At 39.0% G+C, this 25,840-nt stretch overlaps 1 protein-coding gene across 2 annotated transcripts; it reads right to left on the reverse strand.

Annotated features, from left to right (window-relative positions):
* Window positions 1–231: 231 nt before the first annotated feature.
* IL6ST (interleukin 6 cytokine family signal transducer) lies at window positions 232–25,825 on the reverse strand. Of its 2 annotated transcripts, XM_080574595.1 has the most exons (17): window positions 25,671–25,783; window positions 20,527–20,591; window positions 18,216–18,296; window positions 16,749–17,060; window positions 14,838–14,970; window positions 13,937–14,097; window positions 13,436–13,587; window positions 13,191–13,350; window positions 10,456–10,535; window positions 9,069–9,288; window positions 7,811–7,987; window positions 7,037–7,138; window positions 6,330–6,476; window positions 5,551–5,691; window positions 4,562–4,658; window positions 3,122–3,203; window positions 232–2,309 (listed from the first exon to the last, which is right to left on the reverse strand). In XM_080574595.1, exons 3-17 carry the CDS (start codon window positions 18,280–18,282, stop codon window positions 1,587–1,589), a joined length of 2,754 nt encoding a protein of 917 aa, XP_080430721.1. In that variant the 5' UTR covers window positions 18,283–18,296; window positions 20,527–20,591; window positions 25,671–25,783; the 3' UTR covers window positions 232–1,586. The 2 variants fall into 2 exon arrangements, with proteins under 2 accessions (XP_080430721.1, XP_080430720.1); XM_080574594.1 differs by lacking the exon at window positions 20,527–20,591 and having other exon boundaries at window positions 25,671–25,825.
* Between the last annotated feature and the right edge of the window lie 15 nt (window positions 25,826–25,840).

The raw sequence follows: 25,840 nt of genomic DNA on the forward strand, positions 1-25,840 counted from the left end.
TTTGTTTTGAACAAGAAAGACTTCAAATGGTAATCTTTTGAGTTTACTTTAGCACTGGGTTTCTTCATAGCAGAAGCAAAAGACACACAAAAATTATACCTGTCCTTCAAGGGCCATTACCAAGTGCTTTGCACAACAGCAGCACCACACATCACAAAAAGTTTCAGGAGGTCTCAGTTCTTTTGCTGAAGGAGAAATAAAACCCTTGTTTTATTCTCACAACACAGCATGTAGTGTTTTGAATCAAGGTTTTATTAGTGTCAGATTAGAAAAGCTGACTAGGCTGAGTCAAGGTAAAAAAAATAAATCTGCAAGTGTCATAAGATTTCATCACTTGGGAAGAGGTTAATTTTAATGCAATTATATGTACCTTCTAAATAAAATACAGAATAGAAGTGAGACATAAGAAAAAAAGAATTTTAGCCACCACAAACATTGTGGCTCATGCTAGATAATAGATACATATAGTCATGAACTTGAAAGTTCAGGGTATAGTTTCTTTTTTTTTTTTTCCCTGAGCACTTCAATGACTTCAATGCTTCTTTTTTACTATGTTCAGTTTCAAGGAGGTCCTGTGGTGTTAGCAGTAAAGTTATAGCACACTAGTCATTGTAGTCATTCAGGAAGATCCCCTGACATCCCCTTTCTCCTAAGTAGTTATAAAAACTTTGAAAAGTTTTAGCTCATTACTTGCCTCTCAAGCTAGGCACTGCAAAGGTGCACTTATTATATACAAAGGCTATTAATATGACCAAAGAGGTGTGGTATAATCAGACAGTGTTTTGGGTACAAAAGCTTTAAATAAGTAATTATCTGTGTTTTCATCCAGATTTTTAACTTTTAAACATGAAGACTGAATTGCTGTGCATCAAGTTGCAAGGCACATTCTTAGGCCAAATTATTGTATAGTTCATGTGCACACATCTAAATATATGCATAATATCAATTATTACAGTAACACTCAGTCAAGCAATAAGGGCATTTTGTTACTTGCAAACCATCAAAAGTTCTATGCAATTATTAAATGTGGATGCATGATTTGCACACCAAGTCTGACAAGCTGGAAACTGTGACACTGGGCCACATCAAAATTCAGAGTCAATCAAGCTACTGAAAAGTGTATGACATAGTATTTTTCCCCACATTGGAGTACTAAACCTCAGTCTCATTTAAGTACAAATATGCTCCAAACAACCAAAGCTGGCTTTTTAGGCTTGTACACTGTTGCAAATCAACGTATTTCTTCTAGGAGGTCTGTTGGCTGATGTGATTAACTGAAACTTGCTGTTTTCAATCATGTGTAAATTTGATGTGACAAGACACAAAAAGCACTGTAGCACAAAGGCTTGTTCAGCTATTCAGACAAATATGATTTCATGTAGTGCATAAAAGTAAGTCTCCAGAAGGTCTGGAATGCAAATTTTCCACAGAAACACAGTCCTTACTGTATTTTGTCAAATTATTCTTCACCTAATTTTAATATTTCTATCTGCATTCAGATAAAAATACCTAGCTTAATTCATCAGGAACACAGGAAGAAGTGTGAACAGGCACTAATGAAGGCCTAATACAGCCAGTCTCTTCTCTCACTGAGGCATATAACCCCCTTGTCTCACAGTCTGTGGGAGATAACTTTTTGGCATTTCATCAACTGATGGTGGGTTTCCTTCTACTGTTTCATATCTCACAGTTTGTCCTTCAGTACTTGTCTGTAAAACATCTGACAGAGCAGCTTCCTGGGTACTTTTCTCTAGACCAAGACCCAGAGGCTCTGAACTCTGCCCTGAGATCTGCAATTGTGCAAATCCAGCGAGATCCTCCTCATTAGCAGGAATAATCTGCTTTGCTATTTCAAAGCAAGGCCTGTCAGTGTTTTCATCCTGACCACAATTTTGTTTAAAATACTGCTGCCTCTGTGTTGTACTGTCACTCCCTCCACCATGATCCTCTGATCTCTCTTCTGAATCTAGCAGTGGCTGAGTAGATTCAGACCTTGAGAAGACTTGTACAGGCGTTTGGTCTCTGTAGCCATTGAGCACTACTGTCGAATACTGTACAGTGCTTGAAGTGTTTTGTGTAGTTTCACCTTCGTCGCTGTCAGAGACGCTTTGCCTAGGAGAAGACATACATGAGGATCCTCCAATACCACTGCTGTGCCCTTCTGAAGTACTTTTTTCCTTTTTAAGCAAATCAAAAGGCTTTAGATCTTGTTCTGAAAAAGACTTCTTGTCATCAGCTTCTATTTCTACGACGCTTACATCTGTAAAGCTGCCTTCTGGGTACATCTGATCTTTAGAATTAAAGTTGTGCTGAAAAAAAGAGAGGGATGTTGCCTAAGAGGAAGGTTAAGTTAAAAACAAAACATTAAATATCTGAATATTTGTTTTGTTAATTTCATCAAGATTCTTCACACAGTTTGCCTCCTCATTAAGTGTTGCAATATCTCCCAAGTACATTACAAAATAAAGACTATAGCTTTGTTTCGCTACAAAATCTTAATTCCATAAATACTCTAACTGTAATGGGGCGTGCAAGCTTTGCTCTAATTTTACTTACCCTGAAAAACTGTAAACAGAAAGCCATTCACTGTGCAGCACAGAACATTTTGTACTGAGACCATACATACTACTCCCAACAGCATGTTCAGAGCCTAACAAGAAGTTAACCACAATTTATTGAACGTAATTTATCCACCCCACATGGGGCATAAATTCTGCTGCCACTCACCTCATCCATCTTTAGAGCTTTCTCACGCACCACTTAACTATACAAACAAGTCACTTAAGGTTTTACAAATCATGAATGCTGTTTACTTAATACTGATTTCCTGTGAATGAGTCAAACAATCAGGCCTTGACACTTCAAACTAGTAAACTGAATATAATTTACAGTGCTAAAGCCATCTCTGTACTGTGAGTTTATGCCCAAGGACCACATATTTCTAACACTGTAACTGATACAATAAAGTCTTCTAGCCATATCATAACATCATTAAATTTAATATCCAGTCTTTTTTTCCCCCCTGAAATCTGTGTGTTTGAGAAGGGAGAAGACTCCCTCTGTTAGTTCATTAGAGACCTTACGGATTAGGAAAATAAAGATGCTGAAAGGCGAGTATTACCTTAGCTGGAACTTGAGGTGACCACTGAGCAATGTTGCTCTTGGATGGATCAGGGACATTAGGCCAAATATGCTTTTTAATTCTGCAGAGAATTAGAAAAAAGATTACAAGATGCACTTCCCAAATTCCTATATTGATAAGTTTTGCATAATCCAGGACACCAGGCCCTTACACAGAAACTTTGCAAGAGTATATTTTCCAACAGAAATACTTCCTGCCCTTCCTTGTGTCTTTGTAAGAAGCTGTATTACTGAGAAAAACAAGGCACTTGCAGCTCTCCCACAAAATGTAGCCATAAAACATGGCAAACAAACAAATGGTAAGAGGTAGTAAGGGATTTTCAAATTCATACCACTCTAGAAGCTACAGAGCAATTAGGTAGAAACTATGATCTACATTAGTATAAAAATACACTTGCTGCTTTGAAATAACTATGAATATCACAGCAAAGTTCAGAATTTAAAATAAAGTTAAAATATTTAAAGCAAAAACTTGTTTGGTCTTTTGCAGCCCTGAACTCTTTAATCCACAAATGTAGTAACTGCTAATTAAGAGTTTAGCAATTTCTGTAGATAAAACAAAATACTCTTAAGTTTACTTTCAAGTTTATACATCTACTTTGCTCTATACTCCACAAACAGGCTCCAAGAACAGATTCTCCATAGGATGAGTCAGGGCATGTTGCAAGATGAACTTCAACAGAAGCCCATTAAAACCTGATCTTAGAAGCAGCAGGGAGGTCAGAAGGAACAGGGCAAAAAGTGCTCTTTTTAACCAGAAAGAAAAGGTAGTTAACTGGGGACATGTAAAAGGTGCTACTCTTTGCCAGGGAAAACACTTCAGCAATAAGCTCTCAGCTAAAGCTACAGACAAGAGCCCTGGGGTAGAAGGAACAGGAGAAAGACAGGATGTTTTCCCACAGATAGTAAATAGGAACCAAGTATGACTGAGGTTATGCAAGGCAGAAAAATAACATATCTACCAATTATTTATTTGCTACAGTGCTTAAAGTTTGCTAATACCATAACTGAACAACTCAAATACAAAACATTCTTCTGTCATCTTCACAAGATGACAACCATCATTCTCCTCTTATAAGAGGACTCAGAAAACAGACAGTATACCCCCATCAAAACCTAACAAACTTAATCCTAACCAAGACTAGCAAGTAATTTCCTTGCAGGATCAATCCATAGGACATTAAGTTTCAGTGCTAATCATTAACAGTAAGAAATGAAATCAGTATCAAAAAAGCCCCCGATTTTTTAAGAAAACAAGTATGTTTATTATCAGTGCATGTGTTTTACTTTCTTTTCCAATCTAACTGTAGAACATTTACTTAATGATTATTGCCAAGTCTCATGTTATGCCAAAAAATACTATGAGCAGAAGAGAGAAGCAATACTATGAGCAGAAGAGAGAAGCTTCATTTATACTTACAAGTCACGTTTGTTGAAGCAAAACAGTACTCCAAGGAGTACAATCAATAGGAATGCTAAGCACACAGGTACTACTATAGCTTCAATTTCTCCTCTCCCTGAAATAAAAAAGAAACAAAGAAGTTATAGCCCTCTGGTATTTAATGAACTCAGCAGCAGCACACATTCCCACAGATACAGGGAGAATCTGAAACCGAACACACACAGCTTAAGATCCACCTTCAAAAGAACTTTTTCACTGTATGAAAATAGTCTTTTGATAAACACACGAAAAACTCTGTTCAAACAATCTAATGCCTTTTTTATTTAGGCAAACACAACACCGAAATGAAGGCAACTGTGGTCCAGGTGTTTCAGTGGCCTCTCAGATGCCGTATCAACATCACAGCCAAATGACTAATGTAAGCAAAGTCACTAGTTATATGCCTGTTTATTCTGTAGATGAAAATATGCTCTGCCCACAAACACTTAAAAGCTGCAGTATTGGTATGCATTCCTTCCTAAATGATACGAAGATTTAAAGTAAATCTTACAGAATGCTTAGGGAACATATAGGAAAAAAATACCTAAAAAAGTGCTCTCCACAACAAAATTCAGTTAATGTTGCTACTCTTACCATTACAAACAGGAAGCTCTCTAAAGCTGTACACCCAAATTTAACTGTTTGCAAATCATTGCACAGGAAACAGATCCCAAGCCTGCATGTTTGCCAACATGAAAACAATTAAGGAAATGTGCAGAGGACAGTTAGTATCCCTTGTCCCATGTACAATCGAGAAGAATCCTGAGTGAACCTGGACAAATACCTCCTGGTGCTTGAGACAGACTACCTGAATAATGTGTCTTGCTGCATGTGAGTATAAGAGTGTAACAGATGCTTTTTCTTTTAAAATAATGTCACTGCCCTCTGCTATGAGATCCTAAATGGAGCCTTGCTACACTGTTGCAACATTACTTCCTACTTCTATTAGTTTTGCCACTCTTCCTCACCGAATTTCTGTGTAGTAAATGTAAAATCGGGACCACTCCTGCCTCCTTCATCTGTGTATGCCATCATCCGCACAGTATATAGCGTGTCGCTGGTTAGAGAAGAGAGGGTATACTCTGTCTTGGAAGGATCCACTGACACAGCTGAAGGAAGGAAAGAGACAGTAGTTTTCTGTAGTAACTTATTAGTTCTCCACAAACTCAGTAGCATTAAGACATCACATTTTAAGAAGTACAAGATGGTTTGAGAAGTACGAGAGGCTGCACGGAAAATACAGACACAGAAAGACTACAAACTTGTATAAGGAATGCTGAGATTCGCTTGTTTCTGTTCAAGTGCTTTAATTAATTTAGTCTTTGACGATAGTTCATATGTGGATTTACTGTTTTTCAGAAAGTAGCTACAAACTAAACTGATAGTAAAACAGAGGCTTAAATGTCTTTAATAGACAAGATATATGGCTAGCTAGAAAACACTAGTTAATAACTCAAAGTGTCATGGTTAACTAGAAATGACAAGTAGGATAAGCATAAGTAACTTGCCCTACTAGCTTAAGCAGAAACCAGACTCAGTACCCTGTAACAGACTGAGCGTTCTTAATTCTTTATTTGGGAATTTCCTATTCACAATGTAGGAGAACAATGTATCAGATATCAGCTTGGTATCAGTGTAAAACTGTCAAACACACTTGAGTCTGTATCTTGTTTTTCAGGAATAGGTATTAGAAAGGAAAAAGATCGAGTACTTCAATGCCACAAAGTACATCTCTGCTTTCTGTTACCTGTTTCATTTCCATCGATAGTTTTGTAAAATATTGTGTAACTTCTGATAAATCCATTTTGCTCATCCACTGTGAGATGGTTCCATGTCAAAACAGCTTCAGCTTTTCCTACTTTTTTTGTCTGAACAGTTGGTCCTTTTGAAGGACCTGTAGTGGGAGATGAAGATTAGTTTCTGTTGAGGACTCTCACATACACAGAAACAGTGTATTGATGAGCACTGAACTGTCACTTCATAAAAACTTCAGTAGAACAGCTGGACTAACTCATCTAACAAAGTTATTTTCAGGCAATACGGCAACTTCAAAGATACTTTAAGAGAAATTGCTAGAAAAATATATGAAAAACGGTAATCAGCAGATCAGATTACATGAAATCTTCAAGTGAAGCTAATTAGTTTCAACTTCATACTTGAAATCTAAAATAAATCAGCACAGAAATATTACCATACAAATAATGTAACAAAATCCCATGCCAAATTATCCAATAAAAGTTGGAAAAGGGAAAAGTCCTCTACAGGCCTGTTTAACTTCTTCAACATTGTATATTAGCAGAGCAGATGTTAATGGAAGGGACAAAACCAGTTATGTCAAGTGACCTTTATGTGTAGGACCACTTTTTATTATGCAGTCCACTTGAATGCAAAGCCCTCATTATTTTAGCCAAGACAGCTGCTTAATGTGCTCCAAGGTGACAGTTTTGTACTTACGATCCTGCTGAAGATAAGCCTTCACAGACTGTCCACTTCCCTGACCATCAGCATATAGAGGGTACACAGTTATCAAGTAGCACTTGAACGGCTTTATATCACCTAATAAAAGGAATTACAAAATACGTTGTTTCAAAGAATCAAATTCCCACCATCTGTCTCATTTACTTCAGATACAGGATACTGGCTGTTTTGTTAGATGCACTTATACCTAATGCAGTTGACTTCCCCCCCTCCCCCCCCCCCAAAGAGCTCACTGATGTGTTACTCCAAAAAAGTAACAAAAGGAACAAAATGGTTCAATAAAGTAATAATCAGACTTCAAAGAAGTCTTTGGCTTTTTTCCTTATTTATTTAAAATAAAATCTTTGTCTGCAACAATGAACCTCAAAATTATAGATTTGAGCTACTGATTATAATCTGAAAAGAACCATAAAGCTGATCAAGTTTCATTGTTTGAACTGAAACGTGGATGAGAGAATCTGATTTTGAAGGAACTCAGCCTCTTCACTATTTTAATAGTTCCCAAGAATGAAAACAAAACTCAGATAAAAACCTTGCTGCTAGATAACATGAATTTCAAAATGCAAGATTAGTTTTATGTTTGGCAAAAATACAGACTTTTCTATGCACTCATAATAAAGTAAGAGTAAGCCTCAGCATTATGTCAGATTCCTATCCTACAAAAAAAATCTAGTTAGCATATTCTTCCTTTTGAGAATATTCATTAGGTCCTTAGTGTTCTGCATATTTGCAAGCTTGTGAGTTAAGTACCTTTTAAGTATGTTCCTTGAATATTTCCTGGTTCATTCTGCCATTCCATGATGCAGTCTGAGCTGTTGGACAGCAGACACCATTCAATCACATATTTAAGAACATTACCATTAGGAGCAGTCCACCCTACCCACAGTTTGCCATCTTTAGGTAGTGTTCTAATATTCTTCACAGGAGCTGGGATGAAAGAAAATAGAGTATTAAGTGTTGGCATTTCTTCCACTAGATATTCATAATGGTAGCTTATTTTGTCAAATGTGGATAATTTTGATAATTGCAATGGCAACAATTTGACAGAAACTAAGAAAATGTGAAAGCCATTTTCTTAAATTTGGAAGCTTACATATGAATTTGTATCAGAGATCCAAATTACCAAATACTAGGCTATTCAAAAACCATAAGTGATACTACGTTTAACAGAGAAGCTGCATAAGTTGCCTGTTTCAGTGTGAAATCAAACTTTCAGACACTTCTAAACATTCATTCTAATCCTGAACATGCTCATGTAGCTTACCAAGTTGTTCTGGATGCAATGCTGCTCTGTTTAAAACATACCCTTAGTTAGCTCATCTAATAGCTTTAGAATTTGTGACTCTCACTTAGCATTTATACTAAAACCATCACACCTCTCAGTATACTTATTTTTGCTACCTGTCCTGATAATGTTTGGATTGTCTAAGAGGTTAGATTCATCAGAAGTTGCAAATAAGGATAAATCAATCTGTAGTTACTACTACTGCACAATAAAAGGAACATGATAAAAGAACACTATGGAAACAGTGTAAGCAGAGGAGAAAGCACCCAGGTAAGATATTGGAATTGTTGGAGGGTAACACTGGGACAAGAGAAGAAAGTGGGAGAGAAAAAAATGTGAGAAAGCAGAAGGAAGAAGAACAATGACTAGAACAACGACTTGCTTCCCCCACCCTTTTATTTTTAAAAAAGGAAATAAAAATATCTGCTATACTAAGAAAAATATAATAGAGAATACAGTGCACAGTAGCTCTAAGAATCAAAAAGAACAGTGAAATAGCACACACAGCTTCAAATAAATCCATGAATACAGAAGTCTGCATGCTCCTCAACATACAAATGGTGGCATAATTAAAAGGAGTAAGAGTGGAGATTCATTCAACAGCATAATTGTGTTTGAGTAAAAAGTGTAATTTTACAATGCTTAAAATTTCTTCTAAGAAAAGCCATGCAGATTCTATTATTCCACACATTTGTAAATTAGGGACATTACTACGACACTAACCTTTTGAATTACTTGTTGGGATAAGTAGAACTGACGGGGGGGATGCACCGACTCTGTTGTGGGCAATCACAGTCACTTCGTAAGTTCTATTCGGCAGCTTTAATGTAAGGCTGGTTGTATTAACGTTGTACTTCAATGGTGGATGGAAGGGAGGTGGTTTAGCTCGGACAGTCACTTCATACCGCAAGATTACTCCATTGGCTTCAAATGGCTCCAGTGCCTGTCAGAAACGCATCTTTTATTAGACTGATACTGAACAAAAGTGACTTAAACTTCACTGTCTTTGAAGCGTAGTTTAAGTCTTAAGTCTAAGAGCAAGACAGATTACGTAGATTAAACAACATAAGAAAACTGCAAATGAGTTTAGAGCTCATTTCTGTAAAACTGTCTCCAGAATTATTTCTTGTTTAAATCCTCTTTTTCTTACAACCCTATATGGTAGTCTAGCAAATGCTCTATCAAGACTGTAAACTATGTGTGGAAGAAGCCTACACTTTGTGCAACTTCACAACACGACAACACCAAAAGAATCTCAACCCTCATAACCTGGGTTGAGCCTAAATGCAACAAGGCATGAGCAATTTTCTTTTATTACACATGCAGAAATACTCTTATCTATATTATCTGTAACAGTATCAGTATTTAGGGAACAGAAAATTGTTTAAAAGGGTAAGCTTTAGTAACAGCAGTTTTCCAACACTAAGCTAGTAGTTTCAGAGTGGCATGTGACATATGAGTTTCATCAGAAAACGATCGCTATACAGGTAACTTCACCCAAGCCTTTACCAAGTAATACTTCACCACATAATGGGAAAATAGTAAAAGACAGCTAGGTCAAATGTGACAAAGTTCACAGACCAGAAGAAATCAGGAGATGGGGAATGACATAACTGTATTCACATTCTCAGCTTCAGATTTTTCAGTCAACTAGGCACAGTGATCTATCTACTGCATGCAGACACAGGGCTGTATTTCATAAGTCTGGTCTCTGGAATGCCTCTAGGCTTAATGGATTTTGCAGCTGGAGGATTCCTGTACAGTCAGTGTTACAAAAGTTTTAGCACACATCAGAAGGCATAAAGAATGTTCACTTTGTTCAAGGGAGCTTCCAATTCCACAGACTCCTTAAGGACAGCAAGTTGCAAACTCGAAAGGGGATTCTATACCTTCTGCATTACAGACTTCTGTCAGTTAACTCATGGCATTTACATGTGTACTTTTTGTACACTTATAAGTAGCTATTAAAAATTAAAGTCACTTTTTGCATCACTAAAACATGTTCTATCCCAGTTATCTAGGAAAGTTTGTTGAGGTAATTTTTTTCCCCCACTTAAACTCATGTTTTTAAAAGAATGCTGAATTTATGCAGTTTATCAGATTGCTTTACCTTCCACATCAGATGTACAGTCCAAGAAGCTGGTGAAGATGCATCAATGATTCTCCATACAGATGGCCCTTTAGACGGTTCTGATGAAAGAAACAATGCTTAAGAGTAGAGACATTTTTTCATATGTTTGAATTCATCATTTGACTATCATTACCTGCATGCCCTTTTTTCTTCCTTTTTTTTTTTTTAAAAGGAATACAAAAATTGTTTCCTTATTTCCTTGGAAGGAAATAATGCTTGGTATGTTAAGTGGAACATCTCTATGGAAAGATTTCCTGATGGGATGAACAAAACACCAGTTCTGCTCTAATGCACAATATCAAAGTTACTGAGCACCACCACGCTGAGCATCAGTGATAATGTGTTGAACTTGACAGCACCAAGCATGGTCAAATCTACATCGTGCAGCACAGTACTGCACTTCTTTATACCGCTGTTCTTGCTATGGTTTGTAACCCTACCCCTCAACATCAAGTCACCTAAAAAAAAAACAACTGCAGAAGAGTTAATGAGGAAACCTGTAAGAAAGTTCCCAAATTTCCCAAACAGTTTATTCTAAAAAGGGTATCAAACCTACGGTACTTTTGCACAACACTGCAATACTGTTTGGTGTCAGTACTGTTAAAGATTCAAGTGGTATTTCCACTGCAAATTTCAAAATAAAATGAATTAATCTATTATTGTGCATGAAGCAAAAAAAAAAGGCCAATTCTTTGCAAGGGCTTTAACCTTAACAGAAAGAAAGATGATCTTAAAAATGTATTTACATTTATAATCTTGCTAGACTGTGTTTTCCATAGGAATTCTTGTGTTTTTAGCATTAATCACAAAGAGGCACAGCAGTATAACATCTAAGCAGCAATGTCAAGCCCAGAGAGTACATCTTGTCTCTTATGCTTTACAACAGAGTGGAAGAACTGGGAATTGAGGCCAAGCGAGCTCTTAATCTCATTGAGTACGTACCTGTGATTCGTATGAAGCAGAAGCAGTTGTACATCTCACCTAATATAGGTCACAAATGCAACATGACCTGCCTCATGTTCCTTCCCTATCATAACACCTTGGTTCTGAGACTAAAATAAGACATTGATACTTGATCACTTTTGGCATTATTTTTGCAGAGCAAGTCACCACAGCAGAACAACAATGCAATCTAGTAAGCAGGAAGTCCTGAAATCCTCATTGCTCTGGTTGAGATAGTAACCACAGAACACATGCCTCTTCCATCTCACGGAAAGCAGAAACAATGTCATTAGGAATTGAAAAGAAGTGGTTAGAACATTGAAAGAATATTTTTATAATACCTTCCCCAGAGAAAATAAGTTTTGAGTAAAGCTGAAGCAATACCATTTTGTACACAAATTCCATTTTGCTTAAATAAGTAGGTTATATCTACACTCATTCTTTTTGCTACAATATAAGAAAAACTCAAAATACTTCTTTACTGGGAGCTCTATTAGGATAAATAAGAAAGGACTTCTGACCCAGCATATTGAGCTCTAAGCACAGGGTGGTGCTTTGACAGCAAAATCCTTTAGTGGTTTAACTCTGCTTAGAGACAGATGCACTGAAACATTACACTGTACAGACTGTTTAATAAGAAGGTGCCTTGGAATGCACTAAGGAACAGATGGAATACTGCAGAAAGGAGACCAAGAAAAGTGCAAGTAGGAAAGGCTAAAGCACACTTAAAAAAGAAAGAACAATGCTGAAGATTTGCTCCACAAAGCACTGGAGACTGACCCTTGACTGAAGCTCTTCAACAGTTTAAATTCTTTTTTTTTTTTTTTTTTTTTTACTATGGCTGTGAACTTAAAGCTCAGCCCAGTGGTCTACTGTGTCCTAACCTATCTTTTGTATATGTTAATTGTGAAATGATTGGTGTATATTTGGAAGTTGTATACATCCTGCTCACAAGTCCTTTTGCGCAACACTAAACATGATCTGAACACTGCCCTCAAACAGCTGCTGCTGGTAAAAAGTATTCCTCATTAAGTCGTGATAGCAGCAATTCAGTGTTCACTTTTTTTTTGCAAAGGGAAGGTATACCTTAAGTCCACATCTGTAACATGGCAACAATCCCAATGACCATCATCAAGAAGGGAAACTGTAACAAAGCAGTAATTTTTATGACTATACATAGACAAAGGAAAACCATTTTCCACACAGGCTCAGTCTTGTGGAAAGTCAGTGATTTTGATTTATATACGGTGTTTCCTTAATACCTCCCATATTAATGGATGAGCAGTGAGACTCTTAGTAACTGGGGGCAGAATATTGTAAACCAATGGGTGCAAGACATTAGAAAACCAGTCTGTAAGTAATAATGTGACAAGCAAGAGAGCATTGCAGATGCAGAATGTCTCAGGAAAAGTAAGACTAAACAAGAGTGTTTTACTTAGATGCTTCGGTGAACAAGAGACTATACTTCCATATGCATATTTTTTCCTATTAGTGTTTTAAAGAAAAATCTCTAGTTCATACTTAGTGATGTTGGTTCACCTAATGCTTTATTTGATGAGTTTATTCGATGGCCTCCTAAACCCTGCATGGTTTAAAAAATAAGGCACTCTTTGCCTACTGAAAACTTTCATACATATAGGATAACTTCTGTTGCAGTCACATGTATGATCGAGCAGTTCAAATGATGATGTACAATTTCAGTTGGCTATTGTCAAACTGCTCAGCACGCAGCTATTTTGGAAGTCTGGGACCAACTTTCATACATTACTTACTATCTTCAGTTGTGACTCCTGTTTTTTCTTCACTCCAGTCACTCCAATAGCCCACTCCATCTTCCTTCATGCATCGAATTGAAAAGACATACTCTGTGTAAGGTCTGAGGCCTTGAACACTGAATGAAGTTCTTGGTGAAGCTGTATCCTCAGAAGGAACCTGTAAGAGAAGGAAGATTGTAGAGGCACTGATCAAAAAGTTCAGGTTATAGCAGAAGAGTGGCAGGAGACATTACTTGTGTTACCTGCATCCAGTTTGTTTCATTAATGATCCTATAGCGAATATTGAATTTCAGTTTCATCACAGCTGTTGAAATCCGGTTCTCCCAGGAAAGCTTCAGAACAGTAGGTAGTATTCCCGAGTTGACTGATAAGTTATGTGGAGACAGTGGTTTGACTAGAAGAGAAGTTACAGTCAACTATGCAACTGCATTGTTTTTTCCATGCATCTAGCAGTTGGCACACTGTGCTGCAACACTGCCATGAAGGCCTTTCATGAGCACAAATGTCTGCTATCTCACACTAATGTCTAAAGCAGACTATTTAACAAGAACTCACAGTCTGAACAGTGATCAAATCTCTCAATTTCTATAAATTTTGTCCAGCATAGTTCAAATTCTAGTCTCAACAACACTCTGGAAATGTTAATTTTTATAGTGAAAAAAATTTGCATATCAATTCAGTAATATGCACAGGAGCAGCAGTCCTACGTACTACTAGAACTGTATTAAGAGGCATATAGTTACCAATCTCAATGGGATCAAAAACAAGACGATCAGATTCATTCTTCCCAAGAGCATTTGCCACTTCTACCCAGACCTCTAGGTTAACAAAGAACTGAACATCAGAGATGGTACAGGAATTATTTGCATCTTTTGGTATGCAGTCAGGAAAGTTCTCCCGTGGCCTGAATAAAAAAAAAGAAGGTAATAAAGCAGTAAGCTTGGTTTCCTTTACAGAATTGTTTTTTTTCTAGCTACCCATACTTTCTACTATAGTCATTACCAAAACACTGTAGAGGAACAAGAGGAGACAGGAAGTTGTTGGCAGTTATTCCTGTTTCCAGAGAGTGGCAGTAATTCTGTCCACTCTATCTTAAATGATCTTAAATGACCTTAAATGACAAAAGACCATTTAAAGAGTTTGAAAAATACATCAATTTGATTTCATATGAGAAAAACCTTTTCTGACAGCTTCACGTTAGAATTAGATTGTGAACAAACTACTGAGTACTTAAGAAATACAGAGCAAACACCACCTCACAAAACCTCACAAAAAATATGTTGGTTTCTTCACTTGCTTAGAATGGGATAGAACCATGAGCACAAAAATCAAAATATTTGGGGTCCAGCCACATCATGATTAGGTGTACTGTACCCTAACCATGCTAGTCATGTATTTGGAAAATGGAAAAATTGAGATGGCTGTTACTGTAAAATAGACATAGTAACTAAATTTCAAGTCCTAGTTTTAATTACTTTGGATGTGAACTTCTTTAACTTTTCCCTCCCTCCCAAAATGGGCAGCAATGTTTCAGAAAACTGAATTTAAAAACTCTTCCAAAATATTAAAGAATTGCAAGGAAGTTTGGCTTAGCCTACAAACATTCTTCAAAATGATTAAAATATTCTATAGAGAACTACTTACCACCTGTATTTCAACTTAAAATGAGTGTCCAGGAATGTATGTCTTCCAGGGTTCCAGGTACAAGTCATAGGATATGTGAGTTTTGACAGCTGATGCACAATACAACTTAAGTTCTTGGGCTTCTCTGGGGGCACTGTACAGAAAAGTTAGTGATAATTAATTGATATATACTTTTCAATTCAGTAAGAATCATGAGAGATGTCCCATTACAGCAATTTCAGCAAGCATCAGAAGTACTTTTAGTTACATGCCTTTTTAAATGAGGGAGGCATGAAGCACTAGGGACCGTCCAGCAGCAAAAGTCAGTAAGCTTAACCAGCTGCTCTGAGATACAGTAGGCAGTCGGTATAAGGAACAAGCACCTGACAAAGTAAGAAACAGCACAGAAGGGTATTGGCCACCTCTCATCTACTGTACTAAACCTATTTTAGCTCACGTGGCAGAGGGGGGGAAATGCTACTGAGCAGCACAGCTGCAATGGCACGTACTGACTTTGCCAACAACCTGATATGTGAAGCAATTGTGATAGGTCTACTCCGTCACTCCATCTATGGAGGAGGGATGGTTTAGACAAACATCTACAAGAAGGGTAAGGGAACTTCATCAGTACACTTCAGCACGTAAGAAACTTTCAGACAGCAACTGAACTTTCTTTCTTCTTAAACTCAAATCATATCATACAAAGATAGCATTGAGTTTGTTTCTAGCTTTTAGGATAATCACTATTTACATCAGTGTAATATAAAGCATCTTATTTCTTTTCAAGCAGAAATGCTATTTTAAACAGAACTACCAACTTATGAACACATTCATAGCTTTGTTCCTAAACACCTGTACTGTTCTGAAACATGCTGCTCTCACTTGTTATAGCATTTTAATTGATAGAATGAAAACAGCAGCTGTAAATACAAGTGCACCTCAAGATTCACATGTAAATTACAACTGTAGAACACTATCTGTACGGTCATTTAAGTTATCATAGGATATTCTACATATTCACCTTTCCATGTATTGTCTATCCCATCTTTTCTGAAAAGAAATTTACTCATCACAAGTTGAAATAACCGTTTTTCTATGAAATTGTTTTGTAACTCATGATAGAGTCACATGAGTTTGAATGGTAAACCCAAAGCAGCTTCTTTCATATAAATCAGATAGTAATTGCAGTACCTTTTACCAACATTAGGAGGCAACGTATTTCACCAGCTATTTATACTCAGGAAGGAAGGACACATTCATCATTTTATGAACTGTCCACCAATTAAACAGTAATATATTGAGTCATTCATATTACACTTTCTCAAGACCTCAGTCTTGTCTCGAAGAGCACTTGCTCAGAGTTATGCAAAAGCTATCCTGCTTGGAAAAAGAAAGTTTATAAATCACTAGAGGTATTTTCTTATATGTAAGTGTTGAATAATCCAAATAGCATGTTTCCTTCTTAAGGCAGTTCAGTTTTCATTTAGTGGTACAGATGGACTAGATATTTCTAAGTCTGCTAATGAAGGAAACAGTAATCTTATAATTCTATTATGAAACTAGGATTTATGACCTTATTGTATTTCCTTGCACAGCAGAAAGAACCAAGGAAAGTTTGATTTTTTTGCTACGATCTTTTTCAGCTAAGTTCACATCTTCTTTAGGAAACTTAAGTCTTCTTGCTTCAACATTTTTCTGTTAAATAGTCCAGGGTATTCTCTATTTTTTAGAATATTTTATTCTGTGCATATTCACTGGCTTTGATGACATACTATTTGACAGTATTTTTATGCAATTATGCAGGAGCTGAGAGAATGAAAAAGAACATCTCAAGATATACACACTTTTCATTGTTTTCATTCCCGTACCTGTTTCTCAAACAACTTTTTTAGTGTTTAAACCAGAATAAAGCTCAAGAAAGTCAGTACTTACAGCCTAATGTAACCGTAATTCCATAAATGTTCTGCTCAATCTGTCCATCTGCTAGAACGTTGCATGTCAGAGGAGTAGCTAGCGAAGAAGTGTCATTAAATGTGACACTGGAAACTGTTCTGTTTATTTCACGGTATTGTTCTTTAGGTACCACTCTATTCTTAATTTTCCAGATAATTTGATTAGCATATATATTGCCAAAGTCAAGACAACTCTCATTCAAAATGCATAATGCTGTGAAATTGGAACCAAGGGCCAATACAGGAGACTCTGGGATGATGTGACCACATGACTGTACAAGTCCACCTGAAACTGGAAGAAAAAAGACAATACCATCTTTTTAAAAAGCAGAGCATTCCACAATAATTGCTAGTACAAAATTACTGTACTATTGACAGTATTACAAAATATGCCTAAGCAGGAAATTACTTACTTGTCTGTTACAAAACTGGAGTGTGTTAGTGGATCATAAAGTACAGATTTAAGGGACAAAACCAGTGTAATATTCCCCAGACTTTGCAAAAACATTTTATGAAGCCAGTAAAGCTCAACTAATAACCAAAGGTCTTTAGGGAAAGTGAGAATAGAGTCAAGGACTGAATGTATATTTTGAAGGGGGAAGTAACTGAGGTTACTCTTGCAGTTAAAGGTATTTTCTGTTGAGAAAGCTAACAAAATACTGACATATACACCTTTGTTGTGGAAGACTAATTTTAGAAGAACCACATGCAGACAGTTAAACACTTGAGTCATCCACTTCAGAATCTTCAATATGTATATTATAAGAGCACTGGGGAATTAGGGCCAACTCTCTGTATTTGGTAGTAATCTTTTTACAAAGGAACATCAACACAATGATTAAATTGTGATTACTGCTAGCAAGGCATACAAACATCAGCAGACTGAAATGCTGCCTTGATTCAACAGCCATACTAAACAGCTTCAGGATGATTGTTTCCTATACAAGTGAAGTTGCCCATGGCTCCACCCTGATTACAACACTAATTCATTGGAAGCTTACTGCTTTAACAGCTGTTTAGTCTGACCAAGTTAGGTTTTCATTGAGATATCATTTAGCATATGCAAAATTAAATCATATAATATTGCTTCAAAGTTTTTTTTTTATTATTAAAGAAATCACACTGTAAGACCAAATTCACCACTGCAGTCTGCTACAGCCAACTAGCTCCAGTGATGTCAGTGGAACCAAAGCAACCTGTCACTGATTAAAGTCAGCTTCACTAGCTCTGTACAATTCTGTAGGAATGGAAGCAGAGGTGAGTACTGGTTTAACACTGCGCTACCTTACCATAAGATTAACAACATAACATGGGTCTCTTAATCATACTAAACCTTATTTTATGCCCCACACCTGCAACAGTTACCTAGACAAAAAGCAGGTATGTGCTTCAAGCATCAAATTAAAGACTTCCTGCAAGTCTCTCATGTGTGCAACAGAAGCCTTACCTTCAAGGGAACAAATATTCCAAAACAAGTATAAGCAACGGGCCACCCAGTTCCACCCAGAAAACATGCTGCTCAGAATTCCTGTAATAGACAAAGATTTTTTTTTTTCCATTTTAGCTATTAGTCTTCACTTCAGATCACTAACAGATTCAAATTTCTATTTGTTCTATGGCAATTTCTCAGGTATGCTATTTTTCCCCTGACAATCTCTTTTCACTCTGGAAAAAGAATGGGCATTTTTTTTCCATTTTACTTACAGCTATAACAAATTCCAATGTCTGTTTAAGACAAATGATGTAGTTGAAAGTCTCTTAGGTTACAAATTTAAGAAACGCATCGGCTTAAGTTTTTCATGTCATGCATGAAAACAAAATTCACTGGTATTTCTGTAAAAGGTTAGCAATTAAAACGGAGTGTAACACCATTATTCGGGTTTTAAAATAGAGTTCTAAGAATTCGATCATGATTACTGTACTGCTTCACTTTTAAAGACACTGATATAAGCACCTTACATAAGGTTCAGAAAAGACATTTTAAAATTTCTTAAATTTTAAAATTTCTCAAAATTTAAAGAAAATTTTAAAACAGAATTTACTGTTACAAAACAAAAAAGAAACTGCAGCTTATGACAGAAAACGCTCCTTGGTTTTGACTGCTTGTAGTTTATTCTATAATGACGACGAAGATGCAAAGCACATTTCATACAGGTCACGCTAAGATTAGATTGGATAAGTCATTTCAGCACCAATGTATCAATATCAAGCTAGAATCACGTTCCTTAGGTATTAGCACATCTAAGCTTTTTGACTTGAAAATGAAGGTAAATAATATAAAGAAAATTGATTTTCACAGGAATCCTAAACCAACAACCCAACAAATGCCCATCTCAAAACTTTACAGCAGTGTCTTTTTAGGGCTCACCAACATAAGTGTTTTTCAGTTTGGACTAAACAGCTAGAGGCATTTAGTAGAATTTTTCTTGCATCCATACTTCAGAGTTCATTACTCAAAGCCCACCAAAATTTACTACAGAAAAATTTTATACTAGGAATATTGCTGATTAGAATACTCAGCAATTAGGTTAACAAGCACTTACAACTGTCATTAGAGATTTATTTATCTACTAAATAACAGTACTGTTATCTATAATCAGACTTTGTTTTGATGAATTGATTTCAGAATCTTTTTTTTTTTAATAATATGCTGTAACTGGACTGGGTGTGCAAACTATTACATAGTTTACGGTCAATACACCTTTAGATAAATTAATTGAAAGTATACAGTAAGAACTAAACCAGCTGACCTCTGCTCACTACAGATATAACACCTTTACATAATTCACACACTCCTTTCTGCATTTTAAAATCCCAACTGGTTTCATAAATTTAAGTAAATCCACATGGTGAACGAGACCAACATCAGAGAATTATTCTGTTGGTTTAGGTCCTAAGCTCTGTTTCAGTGTCTTGACTTACCATAATATTTATCAGAAATACCACTTTCTACCTTGTTGAAGCTTGCTGCACTCTAAGCATAGACCTTACAATTTGCTATTTTAAGCAAGATTCATTTAAACCTATTAAACTTGAACAATGTAGTGCAGGATTTGAAGCTCCTGAGAACCCTGTGGCCAGATATAAGCTAGGTGGAAAGCAGGGAGCAGCTTCACTTTCCTGCTAATTGCCAAAAGCTGCTGAACAATAGCAGACGCAAATTCTATGCTGAAGAAAGAAGAGTGAAGCAGAAGTAAAAAGGCAGAAAGGAAAAACAAACCAAAACAAAAAGAATACACATAGCATTTCTCTCCCAGAAAAAAAAATTGCCATCATGATTGGTGCCACATTAGAATAGCTGCACTGTCACCTAAGCTAAGTATTGCATCATTACAAACTTACTGGTTTTCTTTTCAATAATGACTTATTTCAGGTTAGAAAATAAATCCACAGAGCTAATCAAAAAACTCTAAGTCATATTAAGTCATGTTAAGTATGGCTTAGGTTGATCAGAAAAAGGAACTCTGAATACTCTGAATCGCTTGAAGGAACACGAGCTAAAACTTAAGAAGCAAAAAACCAACTCAGAAGCAAACAATAGTAGAATATCACATCTTTGCTGAGGTGTAATATTTTTGAATTAAAATAAAATCAGATGACTTCATGTTTTTAAACAAATACCATTTCTACATGCTTCAACTGTTTTCCAGCCTTAGTTGAACTGATTTACAGATGAGAAACCTGAGGTCCAATTCTCTACTAGTTCGCACTTTTGGGAACTTAGTTTCTGTTTTGAGGGAGCAAAAAAAAAATCTTACACAGTTTAAAGTTGTATTTCACTGTATTCAGCTCCTGAAAGGCAGTAAAACTGAGACGCCATCACCTGCAATGGAAGAATTAACTGAAAACACCACTTGCTGGCACTAGCAGATGTGACTATAGCTTCAAAAAAAAAAAAATAAACATCAAACCACAGTTCAGCATGTATCTGCTTTTAGGCTCTTTTGATGTAGCTTACTTTTCCCCCCCCTACTGATCAATGCAGTTACAAGATTTAAGGCACAGACCTCTGAATCCACAAATGGGCTGTTGCAATGTCTTCTAATGCATGCTTTTTTTTTTTTGAAAAAAAAAAACAACAAAAACAACATTAGTTCCTCTAGCTTTTATGAGATTGATTCTTAAGGGAAATTTAATTCTTACGGGAAATTAACTCTAGAGGAAAGAACCAGAATTACACTAAGCACTTCCATCCATCCTGCCTAGAAGTTGTAAAATAAATGGTGGAACCAATACCTAACAAAACAAGAAGCCATACTTTAGATCAGAGCATGGAAGAGATTTCTATGGAAACTTGTGTTTTCTAATCTAAGCATGCAAAGATTTGATGGTACAGAAACCCTGCATATAAGCTATACCGAAGCTTTACAAGACAGTGCCATCATTCCAGAGAAATGCTGCTGAACACCAATTGTTCACTGTCAATGACTAAGTCAGACAAGTTGCAAGTCTGGACAAAAGAAAACTCGTTAGCCTCAGCAATTACACAACACAGCCAGAAATCTTCTGTTTTACAAACCAGTGCAGGTTGTTTGGAATGTAAGGTAAAAGTTCAAGCTGATGCTGAACTAACATTGACAAAGACAGTCATTTCAGAAGCTTTTTTTTTTTTAAAGAAAAAAAAAGCAGAATCAACGATTTATCTAGACTATGCACTTCTCATGGACCACTAAGTACAACAGTTTTTCCAAGCCAAGCCTAGTTAGGTACAATGCTAAGTGAAAGGAAAGGGAGATACAAAAAAAACTGATGTTGGAAGTTTGTCAGGCTACTTTCACGGCTGGGTCTGCCAAAGTGGCAAGGGATCAAAGTCTGTCAAAATACTGCACAGTAAAAACAACACGATCAATTTAGAACTACTGCTAGTGACAGTCCTTAGCTCTCAGAATATGTTACCTTCAAGAGGACAAAAACCCTGTTAAAATGCTGAGATTACTTCAGTAGAGAAAGATGTGTGAAACACGTATGCCATGAGACCACCCAATTTAAACTCCAAATCATACAGTACTTGTTATTTTTTATGTCCCGCTTCCATTTTGATAGGAAATCACTAAGCCTTTTCACCTGCATCTTTAAACCAATGCTTCAGACAGTGCTCTATGGAAACCTAGAAACACCCCTGAAGTCGAGCAATATAAGCATGAAGTAACAATGGCATTCTGTTATCACGGGTTCATGATAAATCAGTTTTTGAAAAAATATCTCACACATTCATATGAAAGGGATGGCTCTAGTTATCTCAAGTAACAGAAAACTTGTGATTTTAATCTTATTTCATAAGTCACAAAAAAAAACAGTCAAATGAATACAGGTTATGTGTCATATGATGAGCTATCCCTCTCTACATCAAAAATGTGACATTTGAGTGACCTAAAAATGACAGTTTCAGTTAAACAAACTGCAGCAAAATGGAATTTTCTTGCCAGCAAAGCCAGCTTGCAAATCAGGGAGCAGAAACAATATCAGGACCATCACAGGAAGGAGTTAGGTCTAGGTTAAGGCTCACCACCAGGTCAATCACAAAAGACTCAAGGTTGCTGGCAAACAGACTTCTGAAATTTCCTCAAAATAATTACTAAAAGCCAAGCTTGCAGCTTCAAGCGGTAATTTCTCAGCCAGAGCCACATAACTCAGGTAGATCGAGCAAGAAAACTGTACATATGAGTGATACGGCAAATAGCTGCTACTGCTTGAGGTTTTGTAACAGGCCAATACTTAGAACTGATCCAAAAGCTGTACCTATCCTAAAGTAATTTTGATTACTCAAGCTGTAACTGCTTTCTAATCAAGAGCTTTTCATCTGCAAGCTTCCTTCCTTCCTCCAAGCTTACTTCCTTCGTGGAAATATTTATGAGACTCATACGTTTTCAAAGACGATCACTTGAAAATGTTGCATAACCTCATAGACACAGACAATTCTGAAATTCACCTTCATATTGAAGACACCTATACGCAAACACTATAGAGTAACCTCCTATCAGGATGGAAAAACCATTTAGCTTGGCAGGGACCTCTGGGTCCATCTGGCCCAGCCCCTGCCCGAGCAGGGACACCCAGAGCAGGCTGCCCAGGACCACATCCAGGGGCTTTTGGAGATCTCCAAGGAGGAGACCCCACAGCCTGTCTGGGCAGCCTGTGCCAGGGCTCCCTCACCCGCACAGTGAAGAACAGTGAAGTCGGAACCTGATATTCAGACGGAACCTCCTGTGTTCTAGTTTGTGCCCTGGCACTGGTCACCACAGGAAAGAGCCTGGCTCAGTCTTTTTTGCATCCTCCCTTCAGGTATTTATGCACGTTCACAGAATGGTTTGGGTTGGAAGGGATGTTAAAGACCATTTAATTCCAACCCCCTGCCATGGGCAGGGACACCACCCACAGATTCTCACAAACCGTTTCACTGCCTGACAACCTCAGAGTAAATAATTTCTTCCTTGTATCTAATCTAAACCTACCCTCTTTTAGTTTAAAGCCATTCCTCTTGCCCTATCACTCCACCCCCTGACAAAGAGTCCCTCCCCAGCTGTCCTGCAGGCCCCCTTTAGGTACTGGCAGGCCGCTGTAAGGTCTCCCTGGAGTCTTCTCTTCTCCAGGCTGAACAACCCCAACTCTCTCTGCCTGTCTTCACAAAAGAGGTGTTCCAGCCTTCTGACCATCCTCATGGCCCTCCTCTGGAGTTGCTCTAATACACCCAATACATTCACGAAACACTGATGAGATTCCCCAGAACCTCCTACAGGCTGAACAGTCCCAACTCACTCAGCCTCTCCTCATGGGACAGATGCTCCAGGTCTCTCTTGGACTGGGGAACCCAGAAAGGGACAAAGCGCTCCAGGTATGGCCTCACCAGTGCTGAGCAGAATGAAGGATCACCTCCCTCAGCCTGCTGGCAGCACTCTGCCCGATACAGCCCAGGATACTGCTATCCTACTTCATGGCAAAGGCACAGTGCTGGCTCATGGCGTCCACCAGGACCCCCAGGTCCTTTTCTGACAGGCAATTTTCCAGCTGGTTGACCACCAGCATGTCCTGGTGCCTGGGCTTGCTCCTCCCCACCCACAGGACTCTGCACTTACTGTTGAAGTGCATGAGGTTCGTGTCAGCCCACCTTTCCAGCCTGTTGAGATCCCTCTGGAAGAGAGGATGACCCTCTGGCATATTTACCACTTCTGCCAGTTTACCGGTTTTGGGTCATCTGCAAGCTTGCTGACGCTACGCTCTGCCCCATCATCCAGGCCATTAACGAAGATGTTAAACGCATACAGACCCAATATCGACCTGTGGCATCCAACCAACCTTTGTAGCACTGACACTACCCTCTGGGCTGGCTGTTCTGACGGTTTTTAACCCACCTCACTGTCCGCCCATCCAGCCCATACAACAGCTTGCCTATAAGGATCTTATGGGGTCAGCGCCAAAGGCCACAGTGAAGTGAAGGTCCACGTTTCCCCTAGTCTTCCTTTTGTCACCAATGTACTTATAGAAGCCTTTAGCCTCTATAAGCCCTGTCCTGACATCCCTGGCCAGACTCAATTCCGTTTGAGCTTTAGCTTTCCTAACCCAACACCCTGATGCTTAAACAATGTCTCCATATTCCTCCCAGGTTCCCCATCCTTTCTTCCACTCTCTGTATGCCTCCTTACAATGTTTGAATTTTGCCAGGAACTCCTTGTTAATCCACACAGGCCTCCTGGCATTTTTGCTTGACTTCCTCTTTATTGGAATACACTGCTCTTAAGCTTGGAGAAGGTGATCCTTGAGTATTAATCAGCCTTCTCGGGCCCCTCTTCCCTCCAGTGCCTTTTCCAAAGGCATTTTTCCATGCAGATCCTTAAAGAGGCCAAAGTCTGCCCTCCTGAAGTCCAGGTGGGGAGGTTGATTTCCACCCTCCTTCCTGACCCAGGGATCTTGAATTCACCATCTCATGGGCACTGCGGCCAAGGCTGCCTTTGACCTTCACATTCCCAACAGGCTCCTCACTGCTGAGGAGTACGAGGTCCATAGAGCACTTCTCCTCCTTGGCTCCTCTAGCACTTGGAGAAAGAGGTTACCATCACCAACAAGAAATCCAGGAGGTTCGTGGAGTGTATGTCCTCCTGTGCTCTCCCTCTCTCACTTTCCTATTGCAATATACCAACACTCAAATTATTAAGCTGGTTAAATTCAGAAATCACTCGCTTTCAGCAGATGATACCTTTTATATTTCATTATTCCTCAGCAAGCAACAGCGTTTAGGAAGAGAAGCGTAACTACTTTTACGTCCTATAAGGGCAGAGAGGATTAAAAAAAAAAAAATTCTTCGCTTCCCAACGCGTCTGACCTCTTCACTTTGCAGACCTTTATTTTTCCCCCTCCCCGGCGACAAAACCACAGCGCCACATCACTCCCCCAGCAGGTTGCTCTTCCAGAGAGACCTCAGCAGCAGCAAGCAGCCACCCAGACAGCCTGGAACACGGATCTCGCCCAGAGAGGCTGCGCAGTCTCCTTCTACGGGTCCCCGAGGCGATGCCCCGGGGGGGGAGGCGGGGGTGTCCCTGAGGCGGCCCCCGGGGGGTCCCTCCCAGCCTCGCCCGCTCCGTGACGGGACGAACCCCTCTCCCCGCCGCCGCCAGCCCGCCTGCCGAGCCGCTCTCCTTTGTGCCTCCCTCCCACCCCCCCAACCAGCCGGGCACGCCGCTCCCGCAGAGACCCTCCGCGGGGCCCGGCGGCAGGCTGCGGGCGCTGTGCCCCCCGTGCCCCCCTCACCCCGCCGTTCCCCGTCCCCACAACAGCCGCGCCGCACCGCACCACACCCCCACGGCGGCGGCGGCGCCTCAGCCCGGAGCCTCGCCCGGCCGCCCCCGCGGCGCGGCCCCGGTGTGTGGGTGCCCGCTCCTCCTCCCCCCCCCCCCCGCCCAGCCGTTACCTGCCGCCGGCCGCCGCCGCCCCGCCGCGCGCCCCTAAATAACGGCCCGGCCGCGCGCCGGCATCGCCCCGCCGCCCGTTACGCGGCGCGAGCGCGGCCCCGCCGCCCGTTACGCTGCGCTCGCGCGCGCGCGCGCCCCCGCCCCTCCCCGGCGCGCGCCGCCATTGGCG

This window comes from Anser brachyrhynchus, assembly GCF_964034855.1.
Source record: "Anser brachyrhynchus genome assembly, chromosome: Z".
NCBI lineage: Eukaryota > Metazoa > Chordata > Aves > Anseriformes > Anatidae > Anser > Anser brachyrhynchus.

What these genes read in the sequence shown, in the direction of transcription:
- IL6ST (XM_080574594.1), bottom strand. Translation starts at nt 18,282, where the DNA reads ATGTTTTCTGGGTGGAACTGGGTGGCCCGTTGCTTATACTTGTTTTGG. An exon ending in TTTTGATCCCATTGAGATTG is followed by an intron (nt 13,588 to 13,936) that starts GTAACTATATGC and finishes CTTCTCTTCTAG; the next exon opens with TCAAACCACTGTCTCCACAT. An exon ending in CCCAACAAGTAATTCAAAAG is followed by an intron (nt 7,988 to 9,068) that starts GTTAGTGTCGTA and finishes CTTTCATCCCAG; the next exon opens with CTCCTGTGAAGAATATTAGA.